At 39.6% G+C, this 20,121-nt stretch overlaps 1 protein-coding gene and 1 non-coding gene across 2 annotated transcripts; both read right to left on the minus strand.

Moving 5' to 3' along the window:
- Positions 1–22: 22 nt before the first annotated feature.
- On the minus strand, positions 23–19,421 carry si:ch211-151p13.8 (uncharacterized protein LOC562078 homolog). The gene is made up of 6 exons (XM_017686702.2): positions 19,277–19,421; positions 12,955–13,060; positions 11,281–11,414; positions 10,443–10,593; positions 5,578–5,703; positions 23–1,822 (listed from the first exon to the last, which is right to left on the minus strand). The coding sequence occupies exons 2-6, from the start codon at positions 12,971–12,973 to the stop codon at positions 1,725–1,727; spliced, it is 528 nt and encodes a 175-aa protein (XP_017542191.2). The 5' UTR covers positions 12,974–13,060; positions 19,277–19,421; the 3' UTR covers positions 23–1,724.
- trnal-cag lies at positions 2,477–2,559 on the minus strand. Its single transcript has one exon. It is a non-coding gene; the product is annotated as a tRNA-Leu (tRNA).
- Positions 19,422–20,121: the final 700 nt, after the last annotated feature.

The following is a 20,121-nucleotide window of genomic DNA, read 5'->3' on the forward strand; positions in this document are numbered from 1 at the left end:
GAGAGAGAGACAGACAGCATGGAACAGTATACAACATACACTCTGTTTAATTCATCTGTGCTTTAAAGCCAGTCAACAAAATGTACAATTCAAGCAGAAACAAGACATATATGAGATCTTTCAACAGTTGGCATGTATGTATGGTGATTATAGGCTTATAGTTTATTGAACATAAACTCAATAACACAAAAATGTGAAAAAAACATACTGGGACAGATCACATCTATTGTGAATATATAAATTATAAGCTACAACAATGTTAGAATTATCAGCCATAGATGTTCACAAGTCATGCAAACCCTAGCCAAGTGTCTGGGGTGCCAGTCCGAGTCGCAAGTCTTTTAGATCAGTCTCTGTATTTGCTACAGGGATTGCATTATACAAAAGCAACCCATACTGTCAACACATTCAACACAGCTTCACATACTAAACCTTTCAATAAAGAAAAATATTCAGCCTGAAAGGCAAAAGTGATGTGCTGCATGCAGCAAATGAGGTTTAAAGGATTGGGGCAAAACCATGCAGCCATTCTGTGGTTTGCATAGCATGTATACTAGTTAGCATGCTATCAAAACAATGTGTCAGCCAACTGCTGCATGTGGTTCTCCCTCTTTTCTTTAAACACCACATTTACTGTATGTAGCACTTCAGTTCTGCCCTGAACACTGAAGGGTTTTCTATAATCAGGGGCTTATTTTGTGAAGCCATTTTGATCCTGATACCTGCTGCAAACAGGGGGGGCTAGCTAGCGATAAAAACTGTGTGCTACTCAAGTATGTGTGGCTAATTCCAGTTATTATCTCTGTTATTAGTCAATGAATGTAGGCACAGTTACTACTATGCTCTGTTGGCAGTTAGGCTGTAACAGCCCACATTACAAAAGCATTTTATGGTCCATCTGGTGCCCAACGGCCTCATAGGACCATGGTGTGTCCCTGATTACACCTCTCTACTATGCTGGTAAGTTACACCACATTCTTTTGGCAAAAACATTTAGAAACCTGTAGTTTGACGTATGAATCTTTTGTGCATTACAAACTCAATATTATCAGCTTAAAGAGAAACCGTCATGTTGCGCATTACATTAGAGGATTCATAAACGGCGTGAAAAGGGAAGATTCATTCAACGAAAAGCTTGCCTCCATGTATCTCTTCGAAATGCAGCAATGCCCTGTATATAACTAGGAAGCCTACACACTAGCGCAGTGAATCAGTTAAAGCTAAATAAACTTGCAGTCCTAGTACAAGGAAAACACATTCCCACCTAAAGATGACCTCCTCAGAAGGGGTCTGACAGATTAGGTGGTATACCTGAAACTTGCTTTACATATCTTTTCCAGCAACTGTCTGAACTTAAAGAAGTTCCCAGAAGATTTTTTGGATACGTCTTGCAGCCGTTGACTTTAACATGCCACAGTTGTGTTATCCTTGGCCAGGGGACTTCGGTATTGCTTGTTCTTGGGACTGAGTAATGACAACTGCTTTCCAACTCCAGCTCCAGCGATCCACTAAATTGCATTGTGGCCCTCTGTGAAGAGGAACATCTCAACCATCAAGCTTTTGATGGAGTTTGGTGGTATTTAACGAAATGCCATGTTTTGTGGATCGCCAGGATTGGAGTTGGGAACAACTGAGGTCTGAGCACAATCTGAGGCACATGCGTTGCGTTCAGTTCCTCGTCTCAGTCCATGCTGGTAAGATATGTAGGAAGAGAGCGACTGCGGTCAGATCTTCTTTCGGTCATTGGTTTTCGTGGCAGTCTCTTTTTCTGTCCCCAGGCACCGCACTCCCTCCAGCAACATGGGGGTTCCATGATGGCGGTCTGCAAAATACAAGGGTCAGGATACGTTTGGAACGATGATCCCAAATTAGTGCAAAGTTTGAAATCAGTGTTTTCAATTATATTAAACTATCATATCAGATATAAAATGATTTTAATTTGATTGTAGTATCATAATGATTGAGAAGGCCGGCTAACATCTAGAATGAATATCAAATCTTCAGGCAAGTGCAGGATAATCCTGGCATGCAGTTTGCTTGGTGCTAACTGGTGGGATGAACGTATTACTTATAAGCTACAACAGACTTGTAGCTCCAGTGCAAAACGAAACTTTTTGATGTAACTGGACAATGATTGGGGTCAGTTTAAATAATTGCAGTCACCTCAGATATTTGTGGTTAGGTGATTATATAATAACTGTGACAGGCAGGCAGAGGATAAACCTCTGGCTCCTTGTTTTCAGAGTATTTACACTAAATGAAAAAAGAAAACATTTCACGTGCTTTGTTTTAATCCTGACAGTACATTTATTACTCTATAGGCCTGAGAGACATTATATTATTAAACAGACAGAAACAGGTCATTCTGGAAATAACCAAACTAGAAGTTGAATATTTTGAATCATATCCTGACAGTGTAGTCAGGCGTAGCTCTGTATTGTGACTGCTGCTTAAAACCACAAGGCGAAAATGTAGATGTCAGAAGTGGGATTCGAACCCACGCCTCCAGGGGAGACTGCGACCTGAACGCAGCGCCTTAGACCGCTCGGCCATCCTGACTAGCAACTTTTAACAGCCCACATGCAATGACTACAACGAACTACTGCAGCGTTTCTAAACTGTAATTTCTATTTACTGTACCTATAGCGCAGAGAGAAGCGTTCAGACAAAATAGCTTCACGAGTTCTTTCGCAATAGCCGGGACAGATAACAACAGCCTGTCTGAATTAATCCCGAATTTACAATAATGGAACAAGATCCTATGTGGACCACCAGAGGGCGCTGCTGTCTCATTCACTCGGACATGAGCGGTTTCACTGTTAGACTGTACTGTCAGACAAGCAGGTCAGACAGATGAGAGAGTGGTGGCTGAAATCCAGACGTCACTCAGGATTATAGCCCTCTCTGACGGACGAAGAGGACCAACCAGATGGTCAGTGTGTGCGAAAAGGTCTTTGTCCACACAAGGAACGATGCTTTTTATCCACAAAGAAAATATGTTTTGACATTTGTTGCAGTATTTAGACTTTTTGGCCCTTCAGGTGCCTTAGGCTGAAGGGGAATTCCACCAATTGATCAAAATGTTGGCAACTCAGGTAGTTTGGTGTGAAATGCAGGGACGTTGTCAGAATGTTTGCAATGGGGGAGCCAGTTTAGACCACGTATTTTTTTCACCAGGGTTTCAAACTACTTGAGAAAAAAAAACAGTAAAAGAAACAGCAAGTTAAGTTAAACAGCAAGCAACTAAAATTAGGCCTACATTACTAAAGTAACTATTTTGATTCTTTTAAATAAATGGTTAAGCATGTTATTTAAAATAGCTGAAAGTGATTTTTTCCTGTTTTCAGTGGAAGAGATTGTTTAACTTGTTTCATTTTTACTGCTCAGTATTGTGTCTGTGGTTAAAATAATGCAATTCAAATCACAGAGGATTAAAAAATGAAAAAAAAAAACAAAACACTGTAATATGCTGATCTAGAAATGTATTTGGGTGCTTAACTGTGTTTCCCTAATGTGGGCGTCCAACGCTGCTTCTTTAAGCAAAATGAAGCTAACATTAAGGTTCTGTCCAGCATTTATTCTGCTCAACAAAGTAGCCCAGCAGAGCAATCACGAGCTGATTACTGCATGCATTATCATCCAGCTCTTGTAACTTATTGGTAACTGCCCTGAAAGAAAGGAAAGGTGGCCATATGTCATGCTAGGGAGGCAGTGGCCACCCCTTGGCTACTCACCTGGTGAAATGGTGCATTATAGAGAAAGTTGCTGACTCTGACGTCTATACATTGATGGTGACAGGAACCAGATAAAGGCTTTTTATTTACTATTCAAAAAGATCAGTTAACTTGCTTTGTCTTCTGACTTTTTAGGTGTTGCATTGATAGTACTGATTTGAGCTTAGTTTCCTTTTTGTATCTCTGTCATGATTTTTAAAAAAATACATTTTAGGCCAAAACACTGTTCTGAAGCATCATTAAATTCAATGGTCCATTCCGTTTTCTGTGTGGGACCTTTTATGTGATAGACATCTGGTTCCTATCACCACCACTGTGAACAGTTCTGAGCCAGAGTTTCTCTAGAACAGAGCATTTTGCACCAAACCACTCTGAATGACTTTGTTTACATCTTAATTACAACTTACAATTATTTAAGCTGACCACACATAATACGTTTATATCGCAACACGCTACAGGTCTGTGCAGGACTGTCTTGCAGAATATCTGAATTATTTGTCCAACTCCCGCCAGCAACTGACACGTTTTGTCCCGCCTCCGCCTGCGCAGTTCAGTCAAGGAGAACTGACATCTAATATTTGACACAGTCTATTCAAAAATACACTAATCCCAGCTGAAATAACACTGCAGTCATGGTCATTAGGCTCACTGTGAAGTAACTTCACCAAACACCCTTTATTCCAAGGAAAGACAAAGCAGAAATCGAAACACAGAGCGGTTACTTTTGGTGTTTCGTTGGGCATCTGTGGCCATGGGACTGAAGGCGCTGCCATCTCTGTAAGCTATGAGAATGTGTGTGGTTCACGTGATCGGCTGCTTTGCCACTCTTTAGAATGACTCAGTTCATTTGAATTGTTTTACTGTTAAGATTTTATACTATTTATATATGTATAATGTAGTGCTCCTTCTACTTTATTTAGGCCATTCATTAATTTGATGGATCTCTTTTCATACATGCTTTGGCCTGCTGGTTTCCTGCCCACTCCCATGCGCAAAACTGAAAATCAGTTGTGCGCCACAAGATATTATGGCAGGACCTGCCAAAATCCACAGGAGTGCAGACCTCTACAACACATAGAACTGCATATTCATCAGTTGAGCCGAAGTGAATACATATAAATAAAAGAAAGCAGGGAATACGTTTCATGAGACACATCATGGGTCCTACAAAAACAAAGTTCTAGAGATCAGCAGTGAGTAATGTTTGTTTATTTGAGCTTTTTCTGTTAACAGTTGGGAGCTACTAAGTATTGAAATGGCCAAACAGCCAATTTGGCAAATTTGGGCTTGTAATTTAATAGTTGCCTGCAATGGACAAAAAAATTGGATGGACAAAATTGATAAATCACAATCATTTATATTCTAACTAATTACTCTTAATTTAATTACACAGAATAAAAAAAAACCTTATTAGACTTCCCGTTTTAGAATGTATTTGGATTAGCTGTAGCAGCATGTAATGACATGAAGTCGGTTGAACACTCGTGACAGTGATAACGCACACCTGTGTTCCTGGATGTTTATATTTACCTCTTTGTGGGGACTGATCATCCCCAGTATGACTGGAAAAATACATACATAACACTTGATCCACAGAAAATGGTCAGTTTAGGTGTTGCACAGCAGCTGTATCGAAGTTAATCAAGACCCAACAAAGACAGATATACAAACTTAGGTGTAGTTTTGCTTTGCCAGCATTTATGTAAATGCACGAACACAATAAAAGGTTTGTGTGAGGTTGTATGACGCATGTTTTTCATCCATACGTCATTCATTGCCTGTTGTTATGTAAGGCTGTGTGTGTGTGTGTGTGTGTGTGTGTGTGTGTGTGTATGTTCCTCACCCATCACTCTGGCCTGCACTCTGACACGGATGCTGCTGTCCCTCCTGCTCCTGTTAACCAGAGTGAGCTCCTCCTGGACCACTCCCTCCTGCTGTGCACTGTACTCACACACCACTTTTACACCACCTACACAGAGTTGGAGGAGGGGGAGGGGAGGCGGCAGGAAAGGAGGAAAAGAGGGAGAAGAGGGCGTGGGAGAGTGTGCGGAAGGATGGAGGGAAATGGAGCACACAAAAAAAAAGAACAAGAGAAGATAAACTTAATGATCGCCAAAGGGAAATTCAGTTGTTAGTGTACAGCATAGGGTGCAACCCTTAAGAAGGCATAAACATAAAAGTGAATAAGTAGACATAAAAATAGGATTATGAATACGTTCTGATTTTATTCTACTGAACACGTCAGCTGAATTTGTATAAATGTGCCAGGTTAGTAGGGATGCATTGAATACATCATCTAATAGTTAAATGTAAACATTTATCCAATGCTAGTAAGTTTAAAGCAGGTATTTGCCAATACTAACATGATGTCATTGTGCATTTCTATTAAAAAAAAATGTTACACGGCAATCATAACTTGCTGTGAGCATAATCTTCCATTGACTGCATTGATTGACAGAACAATGGTTTATTTTGACTGTCATTAAAAATAAACAATGTAATAAATCAGAAAACATTTGGATGAAAGCATGAAAATAGAACAATCAGCGATTGCAGTTTTTATTAAAGACAAAAGTGCATTAACTGAGTATTCTCCCTTTTTTATACTAGTATGTAAATGGCTACTCGTTTTATTATTTAAAATTTTTTTTATATGTATGGCTGCTGTGATTTTTTTATTTTATTTTTTAAATGTGATACTCTAAAACAATATAGCCACTTTTAGCAGTTCTACGAAACCTTGCACTTCCGCTTCACTGCTAACCACCTGTTTACACCAGAGAACTTGTAGAGAGGAGAATTACCACTCTGTAACATCTTCTGGGTTTCTCAAATGCTAGAGGTCACTAATGAACGAGTCCAAAATCAATGGGTTAATATGGAGCATTTGAGCAAAATCACAGTTTATAGATGCTTAAACATTTTAAAAGTAAAATAATGCAATCACTTCCTGAAAGCAGAACAGCATAGAGCTGCACTATAACACTGCTGTTATATTTTAAGAGCTTTTCATCTCAATTTATAGAAGTTCAAATCAACACCGCATGTATGTTTAGAAGTATGTGGGCATGAACAGCTAATGAGCTGCTCCGCTCGCCAGCAAATCAGCACTCAATAACAGTAACAGTAATGCTTGCCATCTCCTGCCCAAAACCCGTTTGCTGGAGAAAGAAGAGAACATACAGGTGGGGTTTCTTTGCTTTTTTAGTGAAATACATCATTTTACATTTTTAAGTTAAAGGAAAGTTCTGGGCGAGTGATTAGAAACTATTTTAATTTCACATTTTTAGCCGTTGAGGTCCATTCAGTCCCTTTCATTGAGGACTCGCTCGCAGGCGCCTTCTCCTGTTTTACAGTCCTGTTCATAATAATATAATGGGCGAAATAGGAAGTGGGCAGGCTCCTCATAAACCGTTTAAACAGCACTAGCAATTTCCTCAGGATTGTATTTTATGCTAATTGCTATGAAGAAAATCTGTTTATCAGTGAGGATGTTTTCATTACCTTGTAGTATTTCAATTATTCAAAAAAAAGGTAAATGAATTGACAGATTTACCATAATAATCATAACCAAAATAATTAAAGGACGAAACAGAATGACAATGTTTGTAATGATACAACAACAGCAACATACGTTTCTTATTTCATTGTCATTAAAATTGTTAAATATGTCTCAAACTTTTTTTTCTTAGAGGAACGGACAGGGTTGGAATATATTTTAATCATTATTATACTGATTGTTTAATTAGACGTGAGCTACCCTACTGCCTTTTTATTTATGCAATAAAGTAAACAAATGCATGAGACAGACTACGGCCAAAATATTGAACCACTGAAAAACGATGCTGCCATAAACTTGCCTACAGTGTTCCTGCTAATGGCAGGATCAATGAAAGAGTGAGATGTGAGTGTGCGTATTGATCTCGCCCTGCTGTTCGGCACTTGGCTGGACGTCTGAAGTATTAACAAGATCCGACACCCATGTAAGCTGATCCAGATTAAATGTTCACTAATGCAATCATGATGTTGTTTTAGGCCCAATTTATTCCACTGTCTGGTGTCAAAATATAGATCAGCAGAAGTGCAGAAAAAGACAAATCCAGTTTCAGCTCCTGAATGAGTAATGACTGTCCTAAATGAAAAGGTTTCCAACGTTTCCAAAGAACTGTAAAGTCATTCATGTACAGGGATGGATCACTGTTCTGACACTCATCTATAAAGACACAGCCACTGTATGTAATACAACAGGTCTACCATTCAGTAGATGTGCAGTTTATCATAAGCACACATCCATCTCCGACAACATCACAAATAATCTGCATGTACCAGAGTGGACAGGGCTGGAAGGCGCTGGTTTCTTAGGTGTCTAGCAACTGTTATGGATTCACAGGGCTGACTCCAGATATAAACTCAAAATAACTTTTTTTTTACTTACACTGCAACTGAAGAAGACTCAAAGCCTCAGCTCTTTTTTAACTTGCCCTCACCCACTTTGAGTCACACCTATGTTACAAAAATGGCCACAGTCCTGTTTATAATAATATAATTGGCGAAATAGGAAGTGGCCAGGCTGAAGGGGACGAGGGGACAGTGAGGAACACCCTAGCTTTCCTCACTGAGCTAATCAGCTAGCCATGCTAACTTTACACTTCAAAACCTTTCTTTGACAAGTTTGAGCATTATGTATCATATTTATGAGGAATTGGTTTGTATGGCTATAAACCAATTGCTCATAAATATATGTAGAACCATAGTGTAACAGCTTCTTTTTTGTTGTGTAGCCATTAGCATGCTAACAAACCAGCTAGCTGAGGAAAGTGATGATGTATCAGCAGTCATGCATCACACATGAAGTGGTTGGTAACTTAAAGCCTAGGGAATCAAATATCATGGTTTTTAAATGTTAAGCATTCTAAAGTAGTTTGTTGCCACAGCCTATAAACAGCTTAGTCCACCTGTATTTTGCCGTGTGAAAAGGAAAATGCCTCAGGTTGCAATGTTTTTTGGGTAAGTTGTGCTGCCGAAATTGAAGCTGGTTTAACTCGATCCCTTGCCACTATGACGGCTCATCTGGCACCCTTCACTGGTGATAATGTAATGGAACCGTCCTTAACATTCCCTCAAGGGTAAATGACAAGGCCAAGTGGACAAGGGTTTGGTTGGTTGGTTGGTTGGTTGGTTTTAAACCCATATTATCAGCCAGAGAGAGCCACCTACTTGCAGCACAGCAGAGCCACACTGAACACAGAGTGCAAGTAAGTGGTGGTGTTGATTGATTTCCTGGAGAATTCTGTCTCCCTTTAGCTGGTTGGCACCCCCCCCAAGGAGGCTGTATCAGCCGCTCCCAGACACTAAATGCCATTTAGACCCACAAATTAGTGCCTTTTATCTGTTTGGTGCTTTTTGCTTTGATATGTCTCCTTTTGTTGTAGCAGTTTGAGCTTGATGATTTGGCATTTAGCTTAAAAGTGAAGTAAGTCAGAGTTAAATTGCCTTCAGAATTAAATCAGAATACCTAATAACTAGATGTGTAGTGAAACACGTAGCCCATGATTTGTTTCGATTTATGATACTGGGTCTGCAATTTGGTATTCTCACAACATTTTGAACAAAATTCAAATAAAGAAAGATGACTACAATGTTGTTGTACTTACTAACGTTACTAAAGGTGGGAGGAGTGCTGGAGTGAGCTGTTGATCGGTATTAATTGTTCTTCAAACAATGCAGTTGCGTTAGCTGACATATTAAAAGAATGTTTATTTTACAAAATGCTTTCTTCATAGTTCTGCATTGATATCACAGTGTCATAACACATTGTTACATATCTTCTGTTAACTAGTAGCAAGTAGTTAATAATACTGAGGATACACTGAGGACTTTTAAGGTGTTGAAGGGCTGTTGCTTATCCAAGACTAGAGGAGTGTTTTATTAGCGCTGGGTGTCGTAATTCGGTCAGTACCGTGAAACTTGACTTTGATCATCAATCCAATGTTTTACAAAGCAGAGTCTCTTTATTGAGTTGGATAAACCAGCCAAAAGTGATGTCAATCCAGTAGGAAGGTCCTATATTTCTTCTCTTACTGGACAAATTGTTAGCCAAAACTCAAATGGATACAACTTATTATACAACAGGAGCAACAAGGCCAATGTAGCTAAGTATGAAAAGCTTACAGCTGCTAGGTTAATGATGTGCACATTGCATGTCTCAATGCAGCATCAAGTTGCTGAGTTATCCAATAAAGATGAACTGGCTGATGAACTACATATCGGCTAAGGAGACTGCTTTAGCTAATAAAACACTATTAGAAATAAAGGTTCTGTGCAGGTACATTTTTCGTTCATCAAGGAACAAACTATGTAAATGAACACTTAAAGGTACAACAGCAGTTTTAGGGTCTAATTGTGTACCTTAAATAAGTCTTTCCAGGTGAAAAGTACATATTTCTACTTTTTTATAACCTAATGTTTTAAAACCCTGGAGACGAGACGGGGTGTGGAGTCAGTACAGCTTAGAAAATATCATTTCAATGGATTATGGTATTGTTATTGATATGGTACAGTTATGTTCCCTGACTAAAGGTACTGAGATGTACCTTTGAGGGTACTACCCCAGTGACAGGAGGGGTCCTGCTTCAGTGACAGTTTACTACCTTTTTTCTCTGAGTGCATAACCAGCCTGTGGAACTTTGTCAGAATGGTAAAGTGTACCTTCAGGACGTGGAATGATGCGTGAGGCCCGCAGGCGTGGCTTGGGCATGGTCCGAAGGGCCGGGGACAGGGTGGCATCTTTGCCCAGAGTGGGGACTTGTGGAATAGTGAAGACAATCTCGTACTTGTGCTGGATTCTTAGGAACCCCACCTGCACAGATAAGGTACAGCACAGCACACAATTCATACAGTGCGCAATCTTTTCTTCTTCAAATTCAGAAACACTGCAAACCCCAGTGAGGGATGAAAGCTGCAGCCCACCTACACTACAGCTGAAACATCTGGAGTCAATTGTCATGCTGATCATTTTTGTCGTTTTGTACGCTTTATGCACTCTTAAAAAATGGTTCTTCAAGGGTTCTTTTCACCCAAAGAACCCCTTTGCATGATTAAAGGGTTCTTTGCATTGCGAATGGTTCAGATCGATGGACAATGTGTTGTAAATGGTTCCATATAGAACCGTTTTTGAAAAAGGGTTGTATATTTCATCAGAAAGGGTTCGCCCATTGTTACAAGCCAAGGAAACCGTTTTTGGTAGTATATAGAACACTGTTTGAAATATTCCAAACTGGAAAAACTTATTGTTTTTACTTTTGTCAAGTTATCTGCCTTGAGTTTCAAAACACAAGGCCACAAGTACATCCAACTACTAAAACACTGTTTCTATAAACTACAACTACAACCGCACACAGGTTCGTTTTGGAGAGAATATTTTGCTTTCAGCTCACTGCTTGCCTACTGTGGAGAGAGAAAGCAGTCGATGTGAGGGTGAAGAGTGGGCAGATGTTGCTGTGAGACTGTGCTTCTGTCATGCTGTGTGTTTGTCAACCCCGCTCACCTTAACCAGGTATGTTCCGTCTGGTTCCGCTATGGCTGAGATGACCTTGTCCTGCTGTGTGTCATCGCTATTGCTGAGAGGGTCCTCCTCCGCATCGTCAGGAAAGTGCACACCTCCGCCCTTGGATGTTGAGCCTGTCGAGAGAGGGAAGGTGGGAGGGAGAGAGGGAGAAAGAGGAAGACATATAATCAGAGAGAAAAGAGAGAAAGAATGGAATAGGGACTCATGCAGAGATGATAAACACATGTGAGACCCTGTACTCAGTGTGTGGGAGAATGAGAACGAGAGGATAGATACAGTTCTGTTAAGTTACTGAGGTTTAGAAAACAGGCAGAGAGAATTCCTATTGCATACAGCCACTTATGTAATACACATGGGACATATTCTTATTACATATGGACATTTACGTACATGATACTGATATTTAACAACCTTTTTTTATTGGTCAGTGAGCATTTATTTTGCCGAAAACATTCACATTTTTAATGAATGCAAATAACATAACTAAATAAGTATGTTTGTTTGACCATTTCTAATGCTGTCCTTGTTGTAACACAGTATTATTTGTAGTTATCATTCAGTACCTACATTGGCTAATCAGTCTTTACAATAAATCATAAATCAAGTGTGCTGGTGATGGAAATCCATGTAGTGGCAGGAGGCATGAATAAGGTCTTATTACATATAATAAGTATAGGATATATTCGTATTGCATAAAGGTTAATTGGTATATTGTTGCTGTCCAACAAAACAAGTAACTCCAAAACAGTAATTTTACAGGAGAGACCAAAAATGGCCTTAACCTTTAATGTACGTTAATGTGAAGAGATTTTATAAGTATATTTATATTTAGTATATTTTAGGGGGGCATTCTATAGGTCCAATCACAATAAATTTTTACACAATGTGAATGAGAACTACCATGTTCAAGTGACGTGGAAGAATAAAATTTGACCTATATATATATATATAAGGTGTAAGCGTAAGCATATGAAAGGAAAACGAGAGAGACAAGAGAGAGCACGTCAGAAATTGGGACATCAGGCTGCGTTTGTACGTCACAGTGTCTGTGTGTGTGTGTGTGTGTGTGGGTGTGTGTGTGTGTGGGTGTGTGTGTATTTTATCCACTATTGTGTCAGTGGGCTTAAGTCAAACACGTCACTAAGACTACACTTGAAAATCAGGGTTTTGAAAGTACACACAAAAAAATGATGAAATGGATTAGAGACGTCAGACTGGAGAGCATCAGATCAAAAAAACATACATATTAGTTTCATAGAAGTTCTGAATTATTTGTAGCACTTGCTACACTTATGTAATTTATTGAACTATAGAATAATATGTCTTAGTGACAGTTCTAATTCACTAATCAATCTAATGCACACCGTTTCCCATAATTACTCCAAATGTAGTAGCTTTGCACTGGACTTACCAGGTTAATATAGCTTAAAGCATTGTAAGCTTATATTCTTCTGTGAGCACTGCGCAAACTATATGCCTAATCATTCCATTTTTGCCTCTACCCATGTTGAACTGCTAATCTCGAATAGACTATATAAATGAACCATTGTTAAATAACTGAACAATCAGCATGAAGTTTAACACACATGACACCAATCATACAGGCATGCAACATTCAGTCACAATCACATACACACACACATGAAAACTGACTTTTTCTTCCTGTTGCCATGTCAACATAGGGCCCGGAAAGACCAGTGATGATGAGGGATGTCAGTGGGATGGCATCTCTAATGACCAGCCATTCACTATCCGGCCCCTGCCAAAAGAGAAAGAGACAATATCATTTTAATGGTCATTCTTTGCTGCCTTTAAGGGCCCAAATCCATTTTTTCTGAAGTTCAGTTATATCTTTTGTCTGGTTGTATTTACCCAGGACTTTAACCTGACTATTTTATAGCCTCTTTTTACTGTGCCTTTGAAACAAATGTATTGCTGCTGTCACTGCTGTATTTTGTCTCTTTTCGTGTTAGTTTTTCTTTCCATTTTCTATGTCAAAATTGTATAATAAATGGACCCAATAAAAATGGCACAAATTGGCACAAATAACCATTAACATCCATTAAAAGTTACCATTTTGGAGATACATTGTTTTGTTTCGACTGCAACTTCATGGAAATGACCTCTCTTCTTATTGTGCCTCATTCAACAAGCAGCCGAATATAATGTGAATGTGAGATGATATAAATGTCAGCCACTTCTTTTGAATATCTGCTGGTCATGTAAGGCTGCAATATTTGCCACCTGACAGACAGGAACAGCACCATGTCTTCCACTCATAACTCTGCTACAACACATCTGCAGTAACAACACTCTTATCACTTCAATGTGCTTTGCAGGCTAAACTGCTGTGGGCTGAACGAGTGGACTTGTGTGTGTCCATAGTTGTGATGTCACAAAAGCTTAATTTCCATATATACACTGTAGCAGCTTGTGTGTTCTGGAAAGAAATAAAATGTTTACATAGCAGAAACTCTTATTTCAAAAAAGAAAAGGCTTTTTTTCTAGCACTTGCCTGTCAAACAGTGTCCCTTTTCTAGATCTATTTTTAGTTTCATCAAGAGAATGGGAGAAAACAACTCAGAGCTGGACAGTCTTGATTAGTCGAGTGCCATGTGCGCTTCAAAGAACTGCACAATCACTGTCCAGTGTCACATCAATGGCAAAATTGAAAAGGACAGGTACAAGGAAAGAGTGTATTATAGACTTACCAGAGTTTCCATTGACTTTTATTGTTATTATTAGTAGTAGCATTACTATTTAAAAGTCATTATGAATAATGAGTATCACATTCTCTTTTCAATGTAATCCATCGGATTTACAATCTGCTGCAGGACAGCAACCATTTCAAGCCAATTTGAATATTGTTGTTCATTTCCATTTTAAATTGCAGGACAATTGAATATTCAGAGCCACAAACGCTCATGACCTTGCAAAAGTCAGGGAGGATGATCTCACAAAGCCTTTGGGAACTGGATCATTTCTGCTGGGTTTGACTTTCTTCTGAAGTGAGATAAGAGACAGAAGAAAGCCTGATCTGAAAGCCCTGCTGCTCAGCTTCACGAGTTATGGACTTGAATTACTCTGTCTCCAGATCAGCTGGTCCCTAAAGCAATGTAAATGGATAAAAAGGTTGACTTTTCAGAAGGACGTGACCTATCAGTTATGGCCATACCAGTTCCCAAGAGGCCAAGGCTCGCTCTGTTATGTTCAGCTTTTAGCCGCACAGACCCTTACACTCCTATGAGCACTGCTCTTAACAGAGACTCAAGGCAATAAAGTAAAATGGCAGGCTCTCCATTCTGAGTGCTCTCATTTATCCAGTCTTTGAGGAGTCACCCTTAAAGGAGACATATTTCGCTCCTTTTTTTCCCTATTTAACATAGTTCACAGTGCTCTTTGAAAGACAACTGTGAAGAGTATAAAAGACATAACGCCTTTAATTCAGTAGTTGCATGATATGATTTACCCTTTTATTTTGGACTGAAACAATAATCTGACATTACTGATAATGTTGACAATAAAAAAATCCAGTATTTCTGTGTTTTTTTTTCCAAAGTGCTGTTCAGCCTAAAGTGAGTTAATCACTCAATCTGAAAAGCGCAGCAATCCACTTACAGTATGATACCTATGCGCGCAGATAGCAAAAGAAAAAGAACAAAGCCTGGGAGCATTTTTTAAATAAATGATGAAGTAGTGACACAAGTAGTGCAAGTCTGACTTTCCACAGAAGCACTACGTTACCTTTGATTACCAGAAAAGAAAAATCGACGAAGCATTTTGAAAATGAGTGGCCTATTTAAGGTGGAACAAATATTATATATATTCCTGGCAACCAGGAAGCCAAATTCAGCCTTGTAGTAAACAGTAGCTTTCCCACCATGCCAGTAGTTCTGACAAACCAATCCAGGATGCATGGTTTGCACTGTGATTTGTCAGAATGAGCTAACGTTTCATTAAAGAAATCATTAAAGCTCATCATGCTACATTACTAGCATTAGTCACTGGAATATACTGTATCAGTTTCTGTTAACTCTAGTATTTAGCAGCTTCTTCATAGACCTACTGAACTAGGGAGGCATCAAATCCATTTTTTCCAAGTGTGTTTCTCAGTACTTGCTAATACCTAGACTGATACATAATAAGTAACCTACTTTGAATTAAGTAGGTGTGATTGTAAACGACCTTAAAGTACCATAGCAGTAAAATTATTGGAATCTAGCTGATTTTATATGAAGTGCACTATCTAACTATGTTACATTAGTTATCCTGAATCGAGTAGGGTTGCAGTGGAGAAGACTGCTGTTTGCTCCACTTCTGTACAGCTGTAAGTATAGTACATTTCATAGTTTTGATCCCTGCTTTTCATCTGTCTCATTTAACTCTAGTATAGCAGAAGAATGAATCAGATCCAATGGATCCTGCAGATCACAGTATATAGAGGCCACACATGTTCAATTTTATAAGGTGATTTAAGCTAAAAGACTACACAGAGTCGCTGAATCCTGAGCCTGTGCCAGCCAAGCATGTTATGTTATACTTTAACAATCCTTCAGGAGGTTTGCCATTTTGCTGCCTGTTCGGTCTGGAAGCAGACCTCACCTGCCAGTAGGCTCTTGATTACCCCAAGCAATGTTACACAACAATGTTTAATGCAGAAAATTTTAGGGAACATGTTCGGTTCTTTACTTTGGATGCGACAATTTAAGATTAAGAGACACTTATTAGTCCCACAACGGGGAAATTTCACCTCTGCATTTAACCCATCCGCAAAATTAAACACCACATACACACTAGGGGGCAGTGAGCACATTTGCCAAGAGCGGTGGGCAGCCCAATCCGCAGCGCCTGGAGAGCAGTTGGGGGTTAGGTGTCTTGCTCAAGGAGACCTCAGTCATGTGCTGTCAGCTCTAGGGATCGAACCGGCAACCTTCTGGTCACAAGGCTGGTTCCCTAACCTCCAGCCCATGACTGTCCCCAATTAAATTTGGATGGTGACTCTGGTGACTTAACCCCTTGAATGGCCAGGGCCTGTGGGCCCAAGTGTTTATTACATACTTCTATGACCTAAGAATAGCTCAATAGTTTGCAGTGAAGTCCCTGTAGTTAATGACTAATAAGCCTTAGTATATAATAAGCCTGGGATTTTAAGGGGCTATAGCTCTGCATAAGTCTCTGTATATTTCTAGAACCTGTTAACTTAGCTTTGTGGCAAATTAGCTCTAGATTTACTATAGTGAGGACAAAATATGGTCCAGTTTGCCCACCAAGAGCCTGTTAACATTAACAGTGAAGAATCTGCAAATTCAGTCACTGACAATGCAGTTCAATATTGTGACATTACATCACTGTTTTGTATAGTCCTGTCCATCATGTACGTCTGTTTGTGAAACAGCAAAGACTTCACATGGCAGATACAGTGACAAATGATGTAAATGTGAACTGGCAAGGAAATGCAGTTTTGTTTACTATGTCTCCTTTAATGTTAAGGATAAACTAAGTAGACAGTGCCTTTTTGTTAGGCTTTACCCCTCACTTCACACAGTCACATATTACAAAATTATTGCTCAAATAGTCTGCACTGTTGGCTTTTAAATATAAACCCATGGGACAAACACTCTGCAGGAGTGGAGCAACAGAATTTGGAATTAATTGGGATGGCATTTGCTGAAACCAGACCTGCTAATTATTTATACGATGCAGAGGAATCCCACCGAGGGACCATTCAGAGTAAAGTTTATGAGTGTCAGTAAATTCAGATGCACAGTAAAGGTGAGTCGTTGCATCTATTTCATTTGTGCAAAATTAAAAGAGTCTAAGTTAAAAAAAAAAACGATAAAAAGATGCAGAGAAAGTGGGACTACTAACAACCAAGCGAGACCTGGCAGACCACCAAAACTGTCCCCATCAGATAAACAACAGATAAGCATCTCTCAAAACTTTCATCTTTGAGAGAAAAGAACAAAATAACAAAAATGTGCAAATCAACCAAAGAAGATGCTGCTGTTCTCAGCTCTGACTTCCCTAGACCTCACCATCACTGGAGAAGCAGAAATTGTAACCAGCTTCTAAGACTAAACTTTGGAGGAGCGCAGATTTCTTTTGAAAACTAAAAGCAAGTCTAATGAAAAGAACGGAAGGTAAAGAGTGGACACATTAAATACTGAACTTAGTGGCGGTTTTAACTGAAAATAAATGAAAGGGTGGTCTATGACTTTTACATAGACCAGTACACATGAATACGTAGAATATAAAATAGGCCTACAAGGCTATGATTAGCAGAAGCTAAAATGGTTGGGTCTTCTTTCCCCTGGTTTCTGATACTGATATCATTAATAGCTTTTAAATATAGCTTGTTCTGTCCTGAGACTTATAGTTATCATCTCGGGAACCACGTAGGAATGAATTAATAACCAAGCATGGCCTATTGACCTGAAAATCACTGGGCTTTATCCGTGTTATTATTCCAGGCCAGCTGTGTGCTTGGATATTTTAAAGGATAGTAGGACTTACGTATGTATCAAAGAGGCTTAAGTCAACCTGAGCTTTCCCTTGAATAAGGAAAGTTATTTCTGGCCTTTTAACTATGCCTGAACTTTCCCATTTAAATCTGCTCTGACGTGCAGAGGGGGAACAAAGAGGGCTTATGTAACTCTAATCACCACTGATCAGGGAAGAACAGCAGCAGATATGATGCAGGTATCTAAAGATCTGCCGTCCCAGGGGTTCACTGACTTGATAAATGGGAAACGTCATCTAGGGAAGCGAGTCACAACGAGGAATCGTTCATATGTAACTGTTTTCCGACCCTGCTTGTGTTCCTTGATGTTAAATCAGCCCACAATATGCTTTATGTCCATACTGAACTTTTTACCTACCATGTTCTTATATCTAATTCTGTACACTCTTAAAAATAAAGGGGCCAAAAAGGGCTCATGGGAGAAATGCCATAGTGGTAACACTTCTAGGTTCCCTAAAGAACCTTTCCTTAAGAAAAGTGGTTCTTCTACAGCACTTCTCCAAAAAGGCCTAAAAACCCAATATAACATGCAAGAATCTTTCTTTGGCACTTATACTGTAATACATAGTACATAAAGTAAAGTAAAAATCTGAGTCAACCCAGAGGAAAATGGGTTCCTATCCTGAGTCATGGCTCTTCCTTGCACTCTTAAGGAGTTTTTCCTGCCACTATCAGCTTCAGCTTGCACAAAAGGGATCTATACCTCTCTATATTTCTCAGTGACAAATTAAGCTGCAGTTAAGTTCCATTGGCCTCCACATTGTACCATTTCTCTTGGACTATCACACCATTTTATGAGCCGACGATTTAAGGCAGGTGAGTTTTAGCAGGGAGAACACTCAAACATGCAGTACAGGGTTGCTTGAGGACCAGCACTGGGAAACACTGATGCATAATTCATAAGGAGCACAGCCCAAGCACAGTGTAATGTTTAAAAATAAAAACAATAATTCCAGTTTAGTGCTGTGGGTTATTACACAAATTGCAGGCTTATCTTTGCAAGCCAAAGCCGTGGCACAGATGACAGATGCAAAGGAACGACGGGACACAAGGTGCACAGTTGGTGTGCCAGTATGGATGAACGGTAAGATTATCTGTCCTGTTACTGGTGGGCTGATGCTGTGGGTTTGTGTCAAAGCCTGGACACACTGTAGATTAACACACACACACACACACACACACACACACACACACACACACACACACATATACACATATATATATATATATATATATATATATATATATATGTATATGTGTGTGTGTGTGTGTGTGTGTGTGTGTGTGTGTGTGTGTGTGTGTGTGTGTGTGTGTGTGTGTGTAAAGGTTATAAGGGACACCTACAAAATCCCACATCCCCATACATGTTTTGCTTTGAGAACAATCCTGCAAACACAACTAGACTTACTGTAAAAATATCTATGGGATCAAATATAAAGCATGTCTCTTACTCACCTCTTCACCTCTATGATGGTTGGGTGCTAATTGAAGGCGTGTGCTCTGCTCCGTCCGTTCTTTCTCTATCTGTGTCCTCCTGGACGCAGCGAACAGCACAAATTGTACGGCAACGTTTTCTTCCCACCTGCTTTCCGTATGACCCCGCCCTACTGCGCTCCGGTTGGCTGGTAGACCCATGTATGTGCATACGATTGGCTGCTTGTTCAAGCTCTCCAGCAGTCCGAGCGCCGTGTCGACAGACAGCCTAGGCGGAGATACAAGGAAAACTTTTCTTTTTCCACCAGTATTCCGGCAAACCTCCCTCCCTTGAGCTGTGATTGGCTGGTCTCTCGCGTCCTATTAGTTCATATTCCCATGCAGTGTCCCTATAAAGGCGGGATACTGGTAGCCAATCTCAGCAAAGAAGGCGGAGTCTGTCCAAATACTAAAGGCCTGTCAGCTTAAAAAGGACTAAACTGGTTTCATGAACCTCAAACAGTCCGAATAGCAGCAGGTGTTTATACAGTTTGAACAACACTAAGGAATTAAAATGGTTTCATCAAAGAGAAAAAAGGTAAAGTGTTTACTTGGAACACAGCAGTTTCGAAATACAGGATATATCAATACATTTTGAGAAATTTAGGGATCCAAAAGGTCAATCGGGGGCACCTGGTGGCTTCTGATTAATCTCTTGGATCTTCTGAATGTCTCAAAATCAAAATTCTGAAATTTAATTCTGAAAATTAATTTCCCTGAAATTAAACCCATTATGATGTTATGCTGTTTATTGATGACCAGTTTCACCCACAACCCATAAGCTTCTGTCTTTGGTATTCATAACCAATTAGAGCTGCATCACTGCT

This window comes from Pygocentrus nattereri, chromosome 22 (genome assembly GCF_015220715.1).
Source record: "Pygocentrus nattereri isolate fPygNat1 chromosome 22, fPygNat1.pri, whole genome shotgun sequence".
Lineage (NCBI taxonomy): Eukaryota > Metazoa > Chordata > Actinopteri > Characiformes > Serrasalmidae > Pygocentrus > Pygocentrus nattereri.